This window comes from Lutjanus erythropterus, chromosome 17 (assembly GCF_056507025.1).
Source record: "Lutjanus erythropterus isolate fLutEry1 chromosome 17, fLutEry1.hap2, whole genome shotgun sequence".
Taxonomy (NCBI): domain Eukaryota; kingdom Metazoa; phylum Chordata; class Actinopteri; order Lutjaniformes; family Lutjanidae; genus Lutjanus; species Lutjanus erythropterus.
This window is the reverse complement of record NC_139333.1, coordinates 12,612,573-12,630,928: the sequence shown is the minus strand read 5'-3', so window position 1 is coordinate 12,630,928 and position 18,356 is coordinate 12,612,573. Positions and strand designations below refer to the sequence as shown.

Genomic DNA, 18,356 nt, shown 5'->3' with positions numbered 1-18,356 from the left:
AAACTACTTAATGGCTGTGCGCATGATATAACGTTAATACTAAAAGACTGAGGCTAAAGCTAGCTCTCAGCAAAGATTGGTCGGACGATTAAATATAGTATGTATATGTATGACAGAAGACAGAAATACACTCATTAACAAGGAAAAAGGAAGTGCAGGGACTCGATTAGTGCAGTGGGCCTTGTTACGGTCACTCAGCCAGACCGCCATTGCCCCAGGAAGAGAGCTGGGATAAGAGCTAAGATAATCCAGCCTAGATCTCAGAGTGCAAGCCAGAGAGATGTACTGTTGTCAGCCCACTTTGATTCTGCACCAGCACACATCCTTCTCCTTAAACCTCCCACATAACAACTGCAGATGCTGTGGTATCTAACAAGTTTGGCCGGAGATAATGTTATTGCAGCTCGTAAGCTAGTGATAGCTAGCTGGACATGCTAACATTTACAGACTCATGAGACACAAAGTATTGTTCTTCTTAGAGCCCTGTGCCTCCACGTGTAGAGAAATACAAAGCTTGACAAGCCTGCAGCTCCTTAGTTATGATTGTTACTCTATGATTAGATAATTGCTGTTCGCAGGAGGAACTTAGTGAAGGGTCAAAAGTTTGTAGAAAAACTCCAGAGAAGTTCTTCAAATATCACTTTCACAAGAATGGGACAGACATAAGCGCATGGTGAACTTGACCTTTGACCTTTGACCTCCAAAATATTTTTAAAAGTTATTTTTGTGATTTTACTAACAATTATATTCGCCATTGGTTAGTATGATGTCACCATTTTAACACCATAATTAGCATGGATATGCAGGGTTTTTTTTTTTAAAACAAAGCTAAACCCTGATAAAAACAGGTTTAAAAAAGGAGCAAAAATGAGTGTGTCTACACCCAGGTATCATGTTTCCATCACTGCCAATTAGAGCTGGAGCTGATAAATACCTGTGACTACTGCAGAGTCATTTGCCCCAGGAATGAATGCCAACTGTACTGTTTCCCACTGAAGACAAAAGCCAGATGTTAGTGTGTTTTTTGTCCAGTATAAACAGGACTTTAGACTCTGTATCTTTACTCCTGTTACATTGAGGACCACAAAAGAAACACTTTAAACTGATGGACTTGAGCGTGTCAGTGTTGTTTAATGTCTCCCTCCTCACTATTTCAACTAAAGTAAATTAAAGTGCCATGTCTTTGAGGGTTACAGTATTTCCCCTAACATATTTAAATTTCCTCCACACAATGCCAATTGACATTTAAGGGTCAGTTCACCTAATTTAGTATTTTCCTCACTTACCACACACTCGTGGTATGTACTCATCCAGATAGTTTCTGTTTTAAGTGCCCAGGTTTTGAAATATATTTATTTGTAATTCTTTGCCTGATGTCAAGCAGAACTATCAACTTGTTAAACCAGACATATCTGCAGGCTCATGTTTTATTTTCTCTGGCAGACACATCTGACCACCCTCCGATTCAGACAGATTTCCACCTGTCCTGGATGTCTGAGGGCCAATCACAACTGTTTGTTTAATACGGGGCGGGCTTTATATGATGACTGACAGAGGATTGTCCAGATTTGAAAAGTAACACATTTTAAGCACAACACACCAGGCTCACAAAGCTCAGATAAAACTAAATAAACTAGTCAGAGCTGATTAAATATGAATCAAGATGCTGTTACAGAATTGCCTATATCGCATGCCAAATGTTTTCACAAACACATTTTAGTGTATCCTTCAGCTGTAATTTGATTAAGTTTGTCACCAGAGTCCATTTTTTCCTGCTTGAAGACAGACCTAGCCATGCCCCAAAGAGCACGTGTCACTCAGTGCTATATTACATTTTGTTGCTCTGATTGGCTGTAACCCTACCCTACTGGCAGAAGTATTTTGCTCTACACCCATTGAAATTGCCCCTTGGTCTCTTAGTCTTGCAATGCCAGGCTAGTCTGTTCTAGGGACCAACGAATCTGCTTGATTATAGCGTCATTTTAAATTGACACTGATGCGCAGCCATGCTAACATGCTGGTTTTGCAGAGTGCTAGTCTCGCAAAGCCAGATCCGTCTCCACAGCCCTCAGTGCTGGAGAGGTCTATACATGCACATTCTGCTATAAAGGAAAAATCCACCCACCTTATTTGCATTTCTGTATACTAATCACAAACTGGCAGCGCTAAGCCAAGGATGCAGCGATGGTGCTACTGCAAATAAGTGTAGACCAGGCTTTGCTTTGGTGGAGGTGAGTTTTGGCATTAAAATTTCTACATCACTGCAAAAAAAAGGTAATAACTGCTTGCTTGTTTACGCTGGTACCATCAGTGTCCCAGGCGCTAGTTTTCAACCTGTAGGTTGCAGCTCAAAGGTCGTTGTTTTTTCTGGTGACTTAGACAGCCAGTGGCAGGTTTATACTCACAGTGTTCATCCGGTGAGTCAGACTAGCAGAGAGCTGTCCGGATTTCATAATTGGTGCTTTTAATTGATATAGAACAGCCTTGATAGCAGGCTCTATCTTGTCTATAGTGGTCGCCATTGTTATTGTTCCTCCTTGGTTCCAGTGCACAGCCTGATAACAGTCCCGACTGTGGCTAATTTTTAGTTCCCCTGCGGCACTCACTGGATCGATTGCTTTTTCAACTGAGAAGCAGCTGCAGCATGTCATGATGCCAGATGAATCAGTCAATGGACCCAGAAAATAAGCTTCCTGCCTTTACCCAGTACAGTAGAGGTCAATGGAATATTGTTAGTGGTAGGGGTCCTAATGGGTCCACCTGAACTCTAGGAGACCTGACCTGGGACCCGAGTTTATATTTTACATTTCATTGGGTCTGGAGAGGGAATAACAGAAAACTTGGATGTATTTTACCAACTTTCTTGACAAGAATAACGCATTATGTATGTCTCGGCCACGCGCAGGGGAGATGTCTTCTAACTTTACATCAGGTCGACACAAAGTTTTGTCACCTTGTAAATTAACATTACCTTGTCAGTGGCAATCAACTGTGAAATTGGTGTCAATCGGGTCTGTCTCTCCCTGTCGGATTCAGGTCCAACATTTGTCGTGGCTGAATGGGTCTCAGTCCCACATTTCAAAAAATAGACAGGTCTGGTTCAGTTTCAGGAAGTACATTTCCGGGTCTTTTTGGGTTTGGGCACACATTTTTGAACCCATGAAAACCTGTAGTTTGTGGTGCTCACAGAATTGGAAAATGACATTTCAAGAGTAAAATCAGTTTCCAGAATCACAGCCTCCGTTTCCTCAGCTGGGTAACAAATTAAAAGGAAAACCTGGTTGAATGAGTGAAAAACCATAACAAATCCAGATGATTGATGACGATACGTTGTGGCCTTAGCAGTCAGCAGATCTCAACCAAACGGAACACTTACGGGAGGTTTTGGACCAACAACGAGCCAGCACTCTCCACCAGCATGATCAAAACATTACATGAAGGAACATCTTTTGGGAGACTGGTGTACATCCCTGCAGTGTTTTTTTTTTTTTCTGTGGAAGTTTTTTTTTTTCATACTTTAGGAAGACAAATGACAGCTTGTGGCTTCACCTCCATAGAGAAAAACAAGCCCTGACATCTGTAATTTTGGTAATTATGAAGACACTCCAACTGCAGAAATAAAACAAAGAATGGGCAACCTGAATGGCTGGCACAAACTTTAAGAATCAAAAACATTATATTTACAATATTCTGGCCACCACGCTAGCGAACAATGTCACATTCATCTCCTTCCAAGCTGTTTGTCATTGTTTTTCATGCCTTACAGACGTCTTTCGGTTTTCTGCATGAATGCAGCCACTGCTTGCTTTGAATTAAGGCATCTCATCTTCTCCCTCCCCATGAGCTCTACTCTTTTGTCCTATTAGCTCACCGAGCCTGATGGGAAAATAATCCTGGACCCGAAAACAATGTTGTGTTCAACCACCGCAGGGCTGAGACGAGCTGCTGCCAAATGACTCAATTCAAACACAGCACTTTAAATTGGATCATTATGTGAATCTGTCAGGAGAGGAGAAATGAGAATCACAACAGGGCCAGAGTTTATTTTAGCATTTATTTCAACACCTTAGTTGTACCTCTATCATATTGTTTATCAGTATATACTGTATTTTATTTAAAGCAAAACTTTATATATATATTTATATTTTTATATATATACCTTTTATCTCTGCATACTTATGCTCATACTGTATGTAGTCATATTCATTATGCATTTCACTAGACCTAAAATACTCTTTTAAATCATAGTATGTAATGCTTTCTACACTACTGCTCAGTCCTTTCAGTCCATCATGAGATAGCATTGAGGCAACTCAGCATGAGATTACAGAGTCAAAAGTTTTTTTTTAAACTCACATAGAGAGAATACGCATTAACTAATGTGTGTCAGCTTCACTGGGGGTCACCACAGGGCGAGCAGTATAGAAAGCATTTACAGAAAAAACAAAAAACAAAAATGAAACAGAAACAAAACAAAGCTTCAAAGAATTTGTCCACACTATTTGGAAGACGGAGATTCTTAAAAATGTTTACATACTTAATATTATTATCTTTATTATACTATATTTTTATGTTATCATTGTCATCATCATCATTACATATAGATCTATAAATGATGTGTGTGTTTACCTTACAGTTGAATTCACTGCAGGGAATGGCTAGAAAAAAATCAAGGGCGTTCATGTTCTCCTCTATGTAACATATACAGTATTTACTTTAAATTTATCACTCCGAAAAAAACTTTTGAAAAGTGGGTCAGAATATTTCTTTTTCCAACGATTGGTGTGTGGAACAGGGAACCATTAGGATTGTCAACTAGTGAGAAAAAAAAAATTGTGACCATTATAAATATGTTTTGGAAAAGGCATTAGAAAGAGGAAGGTGTAGGTCAGGGGAAAGCCACCGACGCAGGCTGACAAACACTCGCACGCACAAAATCAGACACGCAGACGCACAGAGGCTAAAGGTAGAGGAAGTCAGGCAGACAGAGAAGCAGTAAGAAGCCCTTTTGATCACTGCACCTGCTGTGTGAGAGATAGCGGTCAACATTATGGCATCAAATAGGATGGATCCATCCCGTGACCTGTGCTATAGCCATAAACACCAATAAAGTCTAGGAAAAAGATGATTTGTGGTTTCAATTTTTCTTCAACATTTCCTCTCCTTTCTATAGAATAATCAGGAAAATAACAAAAAGGTAATTTCACAACAATATTTTCTCAGTATTTGTATGTCCTCATTATGCACAACTTGAATTCCACAGTAATAAATACCCTGACCAGTTTGAAATGAATGATTGCGATCAGCACTTAGTACAAAACAAATGGTTCTACTAATAGTGAATCCCGTTTAACATGTAAGATATATTTAGTGCTCGCAAAGTACATACATACAAAGCGTTTTGGGGCATCCTTTGTGGGAATATGGCAAATATATAAAAAGAATACTATTGTTGTCTACCATTTTCTTCTATCATTTACAAACAAAACCCTTTCTCTCATATTCTGACTTTGGCTCCACTGTTCACAGCCATTTGATACTCTGATCTGCTTAAAGCTACAAAACTGATGTTAGGATGTGATTCACCCACAAACAGTAACATTTTTTGGGGGATTTACCCTTTAAGCAGCAACTTTTCAACTTTTCTTTGAACTCAGAGTGAAGTTTTCAGCAGCAGATGGTGTGAGAATCCATCTGTCAGTGTGCATGAGAATGAGTGTGTGTATGTTTTTCTTTTACAGCACAAATCGGTGTGTTAATTAAATGCCTGTCCATCAAAAGTAACTTTTAAAGTATATTTTCACTTGAAGAGCATCAATTTCATGTGAGTCTTAATTTCTTCACACCCTCTCTTTCTTAACCAGTGGCAATTCCACAAATTTCATAAACATGTATAGCAAATTTGAAACACTCTCATACATCCACAACCTGTTGATGTCCACTGTTCTTCTCTTGCACTTCTTCTGATATTGTTCATCTTTGTCAATTTGTTTCAATCACCCCTTCACTCTCTCAGTCTGTGTCTCGGGGAGAAGTAGTGACATGCAAAGGAGAGGAGAGTCGCCTGAGGAGAGAAGGAGGGCAAATGAAAGAATAAGAATGGGCGGAAATGAAAGAAAGATGGAGTAAACTAAACAGGGTTGATAAAACAGGTTAATAAAGAGAAGAGGTGATGGAGGGAAGATGAGATAGCTTATCAAATTATATGCATCTAATGAACAGAAAGGGGATGGTCCGGCTAATTTGTAAGGAAGGAATGAGACACTTTCCTTCACCATCCGGTGCTTCCTTTTTCACCTTTTTGACCCCGTTGGCTCTACGTGTTCGAGAGTCTATTTGTCCTCCCTCACCTGTCAGTGAGTTTCTTCAGCGCCCTCTCGATGTTCATTCGGTGTCCCACGCGGGTCACTCCGAGGTCCAAGAAGTCGTCCTTGGTGAGCGAAGGCAGATGTGATCCATCTATCTCATTGTCTATAAAACGCTCTCTGTGTTCGCCCAGGTTCAGGTAAGCCAGCCAGTCGGCCACATCGTACTTGGTCCAGTAGGGCAGGGGCTTGACGGCAAAGGGTTTGGCCGGGGGAGGAGGGGTGAGGTGGGGGTAGTTGAGGCAGGACGGGCTGGGGGGCAGGTGCATTGGGGAGGAGGCACCAGAGAGGAAATGGGTGGGGGACAGAGAGCGGGAGACGAGTAGCGGGTTCGGACTTGGCACACCAGATGGGGAGAACAGAGGAGGAGTTGAAGCTTTGTAGGTATCTCCTAGAGGGAGGCCAGGAGATGGAGGAGTGAGGGGCCCGGGGAAGTCAAAGGGGTTGCTGTAGACGGGTGTGCTGGGCAGGATGGGGAGAGAGGAGGGTCTGGGAGGGGAGGGGTTTGGCTGTTCAGTGTTATAGATAAGAGGGCTGGGAGCCCGGCGCCGAGAGACTGAAGACCGCATCTCCTTAGTGGGACTACACTGAAAATCAAAAGTCTGCCTGCGCATCTTTGAGCGATGCTTCGGTGACGTTGGGTATGGGCTGTAGGTCGGGGAGTGGGGAGGGTGTGAATGAACTGGGGAGGAAGGCATCTGTGGAGACGGGGAGCGCGTCCAGTTGCGCTGAATTGGGACTTGAGGGGAAGGAGAGACAGAAGGGGTGGCCGACAGATTTGGTGTCAGGATCTGACGATGATGCTGTGGGGAGGAAGTGGGTAATGGCGAGGTGGAGCGGCCAGTAGGGGGGCTGTGAAATGCATCAGTGTAATCCGCTGAATACCTGAAAGACACACAAAAGGAACCCAAGAGGGTTTAGTTACAATAAGAAGATATGTAAATTTTAATTTTAAAGGGATAGTTCAAATTATTTGAAGTGGGGTTATATTGTATGAGGTACCTGTCGACAGTCAGTGTGTTACAGTCTTAGAAATAAGGGTTCCAAAAAGGATCTTCCTGAAGGGCTGAGGTTCTGCCCAGAACAATTTGCTTCTGAGGAACCCTTTTTTGATGGAAATGTTTGCCAAGGGTATTTTGTAAGACTAAGGGTTCCATTAAGAACCCCTTTTCTGAAGAAAGAGTTCTCAAAGGGTGGAAATCCTTTAAGATTACTTTTTTGTCAAGGTCGCTTTACCATAATATAAAGTGTTCTTGGAAGAAAGAAGTGGGTTCTTGTTAGCACCCTTAGAAGGTGGCATGGTTCTGGATAGAGTCCACACAGAAGGGTACTCTGTAGAACCTCTCACGGGTGGCTCTGGGTATAACCCTTCATGTTGGGTTCTAGGTGGAGCTCTCTGAAAGGGTAAGGGTCCAAGTAAAACCTTTGTAAAAGGTTCCACCAGAAACCAAAAAGTGCTCTCCTGGAGGGACATGCTGAAGAACCCTTTATGGTTCTATTTAGCACCTTTACTTCTAAGAGTGTACCTACGGTAGATGGGAGTCGATGCCCCAAGTTTGGAGAAGCAGAAAGGGAAACCAGCATGGTTGCTAAGCAATAAACTGCTGTGGACAGCAACAAAAGGTATTTTAGGTCTACCTAAAAAGTCAGTATCAGTTTCGGAGTAAACTATATTTAGAAAAAAAGGCAGGTGTTGTACAGCATCTTCTGTGTTCTGGGAGATTTCTTCTATGGAAGTTGGTTGGTTTGGAGAGAGTGATATCTGGCTTACATAACTGTGGTTTGAGGTTGGAAAAGGCTGTCTGATGGCAAAGCAAAGCAGTGAAAATATTCTAATTATACTGTATACTTAAACTGAAACTGATTATTTTTAGGTTTGTCTTTTTAAAATGCCTAAAACACCTTTTGTTACTGACTCTGTCCACAGCAGTACATGTTTAGCTTCTGTGCCTGTGCCCTTCTTGGCTTCTCCTAACTGGGGGTGTGTCAACCACCATCTACAGTAGATAATAATACTTCACCACTTCAAATAATCCAAACTATTCTTTTAATATCAAGGGCTGATTGATAAAGACAAACAAACCTGTGCATGGTGGGAGACTTTGGAGTGTGGCTCCAGTCGTCCATGCTCTTCATGCTACTCATCTGTTGCAGCTTAGAGCTCAGCTCATTGATGATACTGGCCTTCACTCCCGAAAGAGGTGAATGAAGTTTGCGGCCCTCCAAAACCATGCCATCTCTCTGCACTCCACCTCCACCCAGCTCATGCTCCCCGACCTCCACCCATCCCACTGACCTTGTGTCCATGGGCCTCTCTAAGCAGGCGGCCAGAGCAGAGCTAAATCCATCCTCCATTTTGGATCGACTCTGCTTGCGTTTCCTTTCATCCACAAGAACTCCGTCTAACCTGATGTCTTCTGGGTTGTTTTGTCGGTGCAGCTGCAGAGGAGCGGGATTGGTGCTGTTCTGCCTACGTAGTGCTACAGATGGAGCCCTCCCTCCACCCTCCTTGTAATGAGTCATCTTTGGAAATACGGGGTTTGCCTGTTTGGCACTGTGCACCTCAAATGTTTGCCCGCCTGAGTAGGTTGTGCAAGGATCCTGATGCTCGCCTCCTCTTTCTCCTTCTCCTCCGCCCATTCTCTCTCCTCTCAGCCCGCTCAATCCCAGCATCTCTAAGTGGTGGTCGCTGCTGCTGTGACTGTCCAGCTCCTCAATCCCAGAATCCACCACAGTGTCCTGCCAGTCTCCGCCCTTGGGTATAATAGTAGGATGGTGAGTGTGGTCTGCAGCTTTACCCCCTGTACTGAAACCAGCTTTAGGCCCTGCCATGGTCATGCTGTAATCAGAGGACGACGGTGAGGTGGTGGTGGTGGAGGCAGCAGCAGAGGTCGTCATGGTGGTGGTAGCATAGGTCATGGTGGCTGTGAGGGCGGCTGTGCCTCTGTCCTGGGCTGGGATGTGACCACCTAAAGAGGAGTCATTCGAGCTGCTGTAATAAGGGTGAGACTGGGACATGGGCTGGGGTCTGTGCAGTGATGTAGCAGGTAAAGCTGCAGAAGAGGTGGTGGTGGTAGAGGAGGAAGGAGGAAATATCTGTGGGGACGGATAAGACGGAGAAAGAGCTGACTGTGTGAGGTTGGCCACCTCGCTGTCATAGGAGGTGAGGCTGGAGGCGGCAGAGTCACCACCCTGTGGAGAGGGTTGGGTTTGAGTGTTTGACGGCTTGGTAGATGAAAGAGGGGGTGGAGGAGGTGGGGCAACATCAGTAGAGTGTTGATGCTGTCGAGGAAACTCCTGCCCTCTCTCATTCTTACCGTTGGCAAACTGTAAAGGAGGGGGTAATGGATCTGCGAAGACAAACTCATCATCTGCATCTATTGATGGAGCAGGTGGAGGAAGAACCATCAGTCCTAGACCTCCGCCCGCTCCTGCTCTTGTGTCTCCCATAGTTTCATGTGTCTGGGCTGGAGCTGTGGGGACAGTGTACTGAGGGATGTAGCTGGTGTGGGTGGTACTGTCCATCTGCAGGAAGGAAGGTCGGCGGGGTGCAGGTTGAGCTGGTGGTGGAGGAGGCTGTATGGGTGGAGCAGGTCGGCTGTCATACACCTCTTTTTCTCTTTCTCTCTCCCGGGTGTTTTGTGGGTAATACTGGGTTGAATACTGATTGGTTCTGTCCTCTGAGAAGCGAACTCTAAGACCTTCTCTGGGCCCTCCCTCCTTTTCTCTTTCCACCCTCTCCCCACCTCCTCCACCCAGACGTAATATCCTTGGTGACTGTGGTCGGCTCAGAGACGCAGGCGAGGTGGTCGCGGTGGGGGAGCTCAGGTGGAGGGACACTGGTGATGTGTAAGCTGATTGTGTGGGGGTTGCAAAAAGGGAGGGAGTTGGGGTCTGAACAGGGGTGGGGAATGCCCCGACTGTGGACAACTGCCGACCAAAGTGTCTTTCCTCTCTGCGTGTCCTGCGGTCGTCCTTCAGTGCCCGCTCTCGTGCAGCGAGGGCCAGGCCGAGTGGGGACGAGGGGTCCAGAACTTTCCCTGTAAGCGGGTGGATAAAGGTAGTAGCAGGCTGGGTGCCGTACATCGATGGAGCGGACTTGGGCTGTCCATCCTGACTGAGGATGGGGGACGAATACTCCGGCAGCCCGAAGGCAGGGGGCATGCTGCTGGAGTAGCTGACGTAGTTGTCCCCAGAAAACATGCCCTCATCTATAGACTTGGATGGGCGGAGACGAGGGGTGGGCACTTCCATTTGTGAGCTCTGTAATGGCTGAATTCTTGTCCCTAGTGCCATTCCACCTTCCCCTCCTCCTCCACCTCCACCTCCTGCCTCTCCCTGGATGTCCTCCTCAGACGAGAGGAAGAAAGAAGCACTCTTCCTTCTCATGTCTCGGAAACGTTCCCTTTCCCTGCGTGCCCCTCCTCCACCTCTTTCTCCAAAGGTCGAACTGAATGTCGAAGTATAATCCAAGTTGTCCAGGTTTTGCTGCGAGGAAACACTTGGGGCAACAGTTGATGAAGGCAAGGGAGTAGACGTAGGCGGCTGAGGTGGTGAGGGCGTGAGCGGAGAAGGTAGACTGGTGTTGGGGCTGTCTGGGGTTGCATCTGTGGCGGCGTCTTCTGCTTCATGGGAGGGCTCAGCCTCCATGCTGCTACCCTGGCTGCTACGCCCACTGCTGCTGGTGGACGGCGCTTTGACGATGATGGTGGGGATGGGGATGGAGCTCTTCTCTTTGGCTGCACCTCCTTTTCCTCTGTGCTGTCTCAGCCCGTCCTCCACTTTTGACTGCTTCATCAGAGCACCACGACCGCCCCTTCTAGTCGCCCCCCTGCCAACGCCTCCACCCTGCTCCCGGTTGGTCATGTGCTGCGGGAGATGTTGCGGTGCTTGTTGTGCCTTAGGCTTAGCACTTGTCGGTGGTGTAGCACTGCTGTAGCCTCTCCTTAACCCTCCCATCTTGCCGCCACCTCTCCTGGGTGCCTCCGGCTCTCTGACACAGAGTCCTTCCGATTGTCTGCGGAGGGTGGGGACCATCACCTGCTGGTTCATCCCACCAGGTCCTCCCCTCTCCCAGCCCGCCTGAGTAGGATGACCCGGCTGGGAGTGGAGCTGGTAGTGGGCTTGAGATACGGGGGGTATGGGCATAGCAGGCCCTCTCCCAGGATGAGGGCCTGCAGATAAAGGCGGATCTGGGGCGGATGTGTTCGGTGGTGGGGGGATTTCTTCTGGTCCGGGCACTGAGAGGCTGCGAGCCAGCTTCATAGCAGGCGGATGAAGGTACTGCCTTTCCTCCTCTGTTACACCTGAGAACAAGGACAGAGGCGGTTACACACAAACACTTAAAGGGATAATTCAGATTTTTTGATGTGGGGTTGTATGAGGTACTTATCAAAAGTCACTGTATTAGCTACAGCAGATGGTGTTCAGTATGCAGTGCTGTGGACAAGGTCAGCAACAAAAGGTATTTTAGCCACTTAAAAAGGGTCCACCTAGAAAAAAAATCAATATCATTTTAAGCATACACTATATTTAGAATATTTTCACCCCTTTACTTTTTTTTCTGATGGGAAACTGCTGTTATATAAAGCCAAATATTGCTCTCTCTCACTCAATCAGACTCCTCTGGCAAATTCAGTAATTTTACTTCACAGAACATGGGAGCTACTGGTCTATTGCTGCCTTGATCTGTTTGTTTGTGTTATTGCATGACTTCGATGAATACAAACCATCCTTTTAAAACATTGAAGTCACACAGTAACAAAGATTGAGGCAGCAGTAGACCAGCAACTCCCATGCTCTTGAAAGGTAAAATTGCCGTTTTTGCCTTTGGAGTTGGAAAAGGCTGTCTGGTGGCAAAGTAAAGCAGGGAAAATATTCCAAATGTATTATACACTCAAACTGATATTGATGTTTTTATGTGAACCTTCTAAATGGCTGAAATACTACTGTGAAATACTACTGTAGCTAATACACTTACAGTCAATAAGTACCTCATACAACCACACATCAAATAATCTGAACTATCCCTTTAAGAAGACACTTACACAGAGCAGGCAGAAATATTTACATAACAATTGCAGTTACCAATAGATTTTTGACGCATCATCACTGCATGCTGACCGTGGCCTGGTTGAAAATGAGCTTGGTTGAAGCCAAAACCTGGTCCGTGCTGCACCATAGTCACTGATGGCTGCTGCTCATAGGGTTGCTTCAGGTGTCGAAACACATTTTGAGAAGGGGAAAAAAAGACAAAGGAAGAGAGGGGAGAGAAAAGAGGAGACATTCATTAAGATACGGTCGAAGCATGACAAACTGATGTTGACTGTTAAAGTGTAACTAATGTATTTTTTCAACCCAATTTTCCCATGTTTTTGTGTTCGAATGACTACAGGGGAAAACAGTTTTTGAAACGGCCCCAGTATTGAAGGAGAGAGCTACAGCCAGCAAAAGCAAAACTGTGCTGCAAAGTAATCCTCACGGACAACTGCGCAGCGTCAAAGTATGTTCACTAAAAGTGCTTGTTTTTGCCATTGACAGATTATCTGAGTGTCTGAAAACAAACTGTTTTTGAATAGTAATATTATGATATGATATTATAGGGAAGATATGCTTTGTTTAACCAGAGACAGCTGTTTTATCGCTGTCACCAAACTAACCAGACTCTCTTTACAAAACTATAACAGACATTTTCATCCAAACTTGACAGAAGCAAAAGCTCACCTAAAACATCTTAGTTAGTCCTTCTACTGTTCCAGCAATCATCGACTCTGGTTGCTGGGTTGAAATAAACCCTTAATTCACTGAGGTAGAGCTAAAAATATTCTAGCTGTACACAGCGTTTCTTCCTCGCTGCCTCAGTGATGTCTGATCTCTCTCTCACACCTCTCCTGATATTTTCACATCTAATGTGGTCAGTTTATGGTTTATTCAATCAAATGAGAGTTGATGATAGTTGGAACAGTGGACAGATGAGCCAAGACGTTTTTGGTGAGTCTTACTGTGTTTCTATTGAGTTTTAATTAAGATAACAATGATTGATTATGTTAAAATTGGTGTTTTGTAAAGAGAGTCTGGTTAGTTTGGCAAGAGCAATAAAACATTTGTTTCTGGTTAAACAAAACATATCGTACACATAAGAAAACAGGGTCCACGCTGTAAAACATTGCAGTTACCCTTTTAGCTCGTATTGATTTGATATACAGTATAACGCAAGACAGAAGAAGCAGTCAATCCCAGCATTAGTGTATCAGGCAACAGAATGTAGATGAATGGGCTCTACCTGACTCACACTTAAACAAATGTTTTGGTGTGGGTGGTCCATTGTCAATCATTTTCTGTAAAGTGCAGTGAGGGCAGGAGAACACACCGAGCTAAAAAAAAAAAAAAAAAAAAAAAAAAAAAGCAGCAACAGTCCAAGCTGCTTTTAGATAGGAATCGTTTTTTTTTCCTTGCTAGCATTAGTCACTTCCCTGACTAAATATGTGATACATCCTGAAGCAGTGGAGAAGCTCTGTTGTATGTGTGAATCAGGTATTTTTTAGACTTGGAAACAGTTCCATAACTGCTCATTATTTGTTGTACCACTTTACAATGAGACTATCCTTACAAATGATTTAGAATTAGGATATTAATCAGGTTGTAAACACTTTATAAATCATTAATAACCTGTTGCAACACATTAGATTAAAAAGGGCAACAGTGACCTGTTGCTTGCCAAATAGTGAACCCACAATTATCTGAATTGTTAAGTCTCACATCTCATTGCTTTCTTCACTTATTTTGAAGGAACTGAAGTATTGCCTCTTGAGACACAAAGTGATATGACTAGACTGCACGGGCCAGGGCTAACTGGTTAGCATGCTAACTTAATTATTAACAACACAATATATAGATGTCTGTGACATAACATCATAACCTCTTCACATTCTGTTGATAATTTTTTGGATGTTTTAAATTCTGGACACATTTTAGGCATTGCTACTTTAATGATTTATAACACGTTTACAACCTAATCAATAACCTAATTCTAAACCATTTATTAATCTATTTATAAGGGTAGCCTTATGGTAAAGTGGTATTGCATTAGTTAATATTTTGCTCAAACAGAAATTGAGTCTAATTTAAATCCAGCAGAATACAACAAGTTATGTGAACAACCAAATCTAGGATCGTTTCCTCCCAATTCCCAACTGTACCTCATTGGAGACATTGGGAACAATACTCTTGCTCCGGTCCCTCTTGCCTCCGTGACCCCTCTGGCCCTGGTTGTCTGATGTAATAGTGTGCTGGGCAGCAGCCAAGATTTCATCCAGTTTATCTAAAACAAAGAGCGAGCAGGGGCAGGGCAGAGAAGGAATGTAGAGAGGTAGTAAGAAGGAGCATGAAATAAAGGCAGAAACATGAAAAAGAGGATTTCACTGAGGCCCCTCCTGTTCCCTGAAGGTTTAAAAACACCCCTTTACAGTACAACAAGAGTGGTGAGAGTGATTTCTTACTTAGTGCCATCTGATAGACTGTCCTCTTCTTATCAGGACCCTGAGAGGAGTCGTATTCTGAAGAAGGAGGAGAAAAAAGAGCATCAAACAGGCTGACTTTTAATTAAAGCTCAGGGGCTGATAGGGGTAATGATAAAGGCTGATATTCACCTGCTTTCTTTTTCCACGGAGAGGCAGCTGTAGCATACATAATTCGGGAAACAGAAATTAGGTGTGACTAGAGCTGCTGTGTGTAGTCATGTGTATTAAAGCAGATGAAAGGATGAAATACTGTACATACTCAGACACATGTGATGGTGTGAATACTGATGTGATGAGAGGGGTGGTGATGGGGACGGAAATGATAATGAGAGGACACAAATCCATGATTCTCCCACCTTTGTCCACTGTGTGCAGCACATTCGGTTCAGGAGAGAAAGAAACAAAGAGTGGTTTGTGACTGACGGCATCAGACAGTCTCTCCATTATCACCTCTCCTCTTCACGAGTAACATCAAAAGTGCAAATGAATCAAAAAGAGATCCTTCCCCATCAAACTATTCGTAATGAAAACAATGAAATCACACCTATACTGGATAATTTTTTGGCTCTCTGCATCAACTCGGTTAATATTTAATGCTGTGTTTCCCTAATAGTGCCAGGGTACTGTGCTACAATCCTGCAGAGAGGCTGCTTTCTAATGCGATCCCCCCAAGAAAAAAAAAATCTGGGGGACTCAAGTCTAATTTATTTTTTATGTCTCCTCTCCTCTTTATTCTTTCCATTTAGTCCATTGTCAGCTCTTCCAGTTTGATGTTTCTATAGGGTAATTAGGGACACATTACAGCAAAACTGTACTGCAATCTAAAGCGTATTATTGTGTGATTTCACTTTAGTTTACAGTATAATTCTGTCATAATGTGCACTAAGTTACCCTCTTAATATAGTCTAATAATGGTCTAAAAGCAGGGCACAACACACTTTAGTTAACAGTACAGCTCTGTTGTAATGTGTCCCTAATTACCCTCTAACGAAGTCTGATGAGGGTCGAAAGTGGGAAACAATACACTTTAGTTTACAGTGCAGCTCTGTTGTAATTTGTCCCAAACTACTCTCTAATAAAGTCTAATAAGAGTCTGTAAACACTTCAGACAGTCTCTTAATTATCACCTTTCCTCTTCACAGAAAACATCAAAAGTGCAAATGAGTCAAAAAGCTGCTTCATCATCAAACTATTCCTAATGAAAAAAAAAAATGAAATCACACCTATACTGGATAATTTTCTTGGCTCTCTGCATCAACTTAGTTAATATTTAATGCCGTGTTTCCCTAATAGTGCCAGAGTACTGTACCATAATCCTGCAGAGAGGCTGCTTTCATATTTCCAAATTGTGGGGGACTGAAATCTAATTTATTTTTTACGTCTCCCCTCCTCTTTATTCTTTGCATTCAGTGCTTTGTCCCCTCTATCATCTTACCCATGTCTTCCAGCTCTGATGTCATTGACTTGGAGCGCAGGGCAATGGCAGGAGGAGTCAGTCTTTTAGTCTGCTGCGGCGCTGCCAAAGGAAGCCAGCCAAATGCAGACTTAATGTTTAGTATTCTCGTATAAACATGCAGTCACCAATGACGACCACACTGCAACAGGCTTTTAGGCTGAAGTAAACATGCAATCAACTTTATCATCACATCATAAACATGGGATGGAAATGACATACAAGGAAAATTTGACTCTTACCTCTCTTCCGAGCAGTGTCCTCCAGCTCCGGGTTTCGAGCAACCATCACAACTTTCACCATGAGGCTGTTGCCGCCTTGTCGGATCATGTTGACCACCTGCCGGTGGCCGACCTTCACCACATTCTGGCCATTCACCTGACAGATACAAAGAGGGTGGACTGAATGAGGTGAAGTGTTGCTTTAATATCCATTTAAAGGAGAAATCTGTAATATATTTACTGTAATAAATCATAAACTGACCAAGATAGAGGGCGTAGATGTTTATAATGATTGAATTTAGCAATATGTTAATGGAGTCTGGCTCATCATCACTTGTTATTATCAAATTACAATGATGCACGTCTTGTGCTCCTGCAGTGCTCTTGAAGACTCCCCAAGTCTGAGGAGGAGGGGGCAGGGGAAACAACTTACTTCAACCATACAGTATACTATACATTAAATATGGTTTCAACCTATTTAATATACAATCTATGGTTTGAACTTGCTATTTGAATGGCAGTTCTCATTTTTGCAGGTGCAAATGGTATATATTGCTCCTTTTAAATAGAACTTTTAACAAGTAAGTAACAATTCTTCCTACAGGGAGCGGATACAAAACCCCACAGAGTTAATAAGGGTGTATTTGTGCCCACTCTGGTAATGTAGCTTTCCCATGTTTTGGCATGTTTTAACAGTTTTCTAAGATTTATCTTCAAAAATACTGCACATAATTTTGCAGTGTTTTGGACGAGTGCACCAGCAATTCAGGCAGCGACTACAGTAAATCAAAAAGGCTTGGGCAGCTACATAAGTGACTCATATTAGGTTGAATACTAATTAGAGGTATGTGTCAGCTTTAATAGAGGTCTGACAATCACCATTTTTAAAATGGATTTTTAAAGGCAACAAAGAGAGACCTTTAAAGTTACAAAATGGCCAGATATTTGAACTCACCAGCTATGAAGTACACTGCATACAAAATACTGCACATACTTAGTAACAGTATAAAAACTATAGTCAGAAAATTACCATAGAAATGGAGCAAAACCTCAGTCTTAAGCAAAAGCCTTTATGGTTATCATTCATAGACATAGATGTGATGCAGTCGGACCCAAACACATGTGCTGAATTTAACAAGCAGACACACCAGGCTGGAGGTGCAGTTTGCAAATGCATTTAAGGGAGGATTGTGCAATTATTAGGAGGAAACATGTTAATAGAGGTTGAATATATATTTTGATGGATTTACCAAAGTCAAGCTATTTGTGAATGTCAGTTTTGCAGAGAGGCTTAAACACAGCACAGATGGGATTTACAAGAGCCACAAGGACGACTGTTGTGGGAAAATAAACTGGCATTGAAAAAATAAAAACTGATTATTAGAAATAAAAAATAAGCACTTAATTAATCACAACAAAAGAATTAACAAGAGTTATATATACAAGTCCATCCATATACACATCTTGATAATGCACATTTTTAAGAGACTCAAGTGTTTGATGGTGGAAAAAAGAAAGGTTAAGATGCTGCTCATTCAGTAATATGGTACCAAAGTATTTCTCACGTTTAAGAGACTGTCATAGCTACTTTACAAGAGGTAGCTTAACAATCTTTATACCTTTTTGATTCAAAAGCCTAATGAGCAAAAACACATTTCTCTATAGTGCAGCAGTTCAATGGAACAATCTGTCCACAAACTACCTCACAGAGCATATTTAAAATGACTTTAAAGAAACCATTACAAAGCACAATGTAGCATATGTACTTTTAATCCTTAGTTTTTAATACCGAGCAATC

General features: G+C 43.0%; 1 protein-coding gene across 1 annotated transcript in view; it reads right to left on the bottom strand.

Moving 5' to 3' along the window:
- Positions 1 to 3,404: 3,404 nt before the first annotated feature.
- LOC146311840 (SH3 and multiple ankyrin repeat domains protein 1-like) overlaps positions 3,405 to 18,356 on the bottom strand; it is a 62,373-nt gene continuing 47,421 nt past the window's right edge. Inside the window, exons 19-28 of the mRNA XM_084740349.1 lie at positions 16,580 to 16,715; positions 16,320 to 16,400; positions 15,241 to 15,249; positions 15,014 to 15,040; positions 14,864 to 14,920; positions 14,564 to 14,685; positions 12,453 to 12,576; positions 8,449 to 11,671; positions 6,351 to 7,250; positions 3,405 to 6,064 (exon numbers count right to left, since the gene is read on the bottom strand). Coding sequence (XP_084596475.1) covers positions 6,013 to 6,064; positions 6,351 to 7,250; positions 8,449 to 11,671; positions 12,453 to 12,576; positions 14,564 to 14,685; positions 14,864 to 14,920; positions 15,014 to 15,040; positions 15,241 to 15,249; positions 16,320 to 16,400; positions 16,580 to 16,715 — 4,731 coding nt within the window. The 3' untranslated portion in view covers positions 3,405 to 6,012. The remainder of the gene's footprint in view (positions 6,065 to 6,350; positions 7,251 to 8,448; positions 11,672 to 12,452; positions 12,577 to 14,563; positions 14,686 to 14,863; positions 14,921 to 15,013; positions 15,041 to 15,240; positions 15,250 to 16,319; positions 16,401 to 16,579; positions 16,716 to 18,356) is intronic.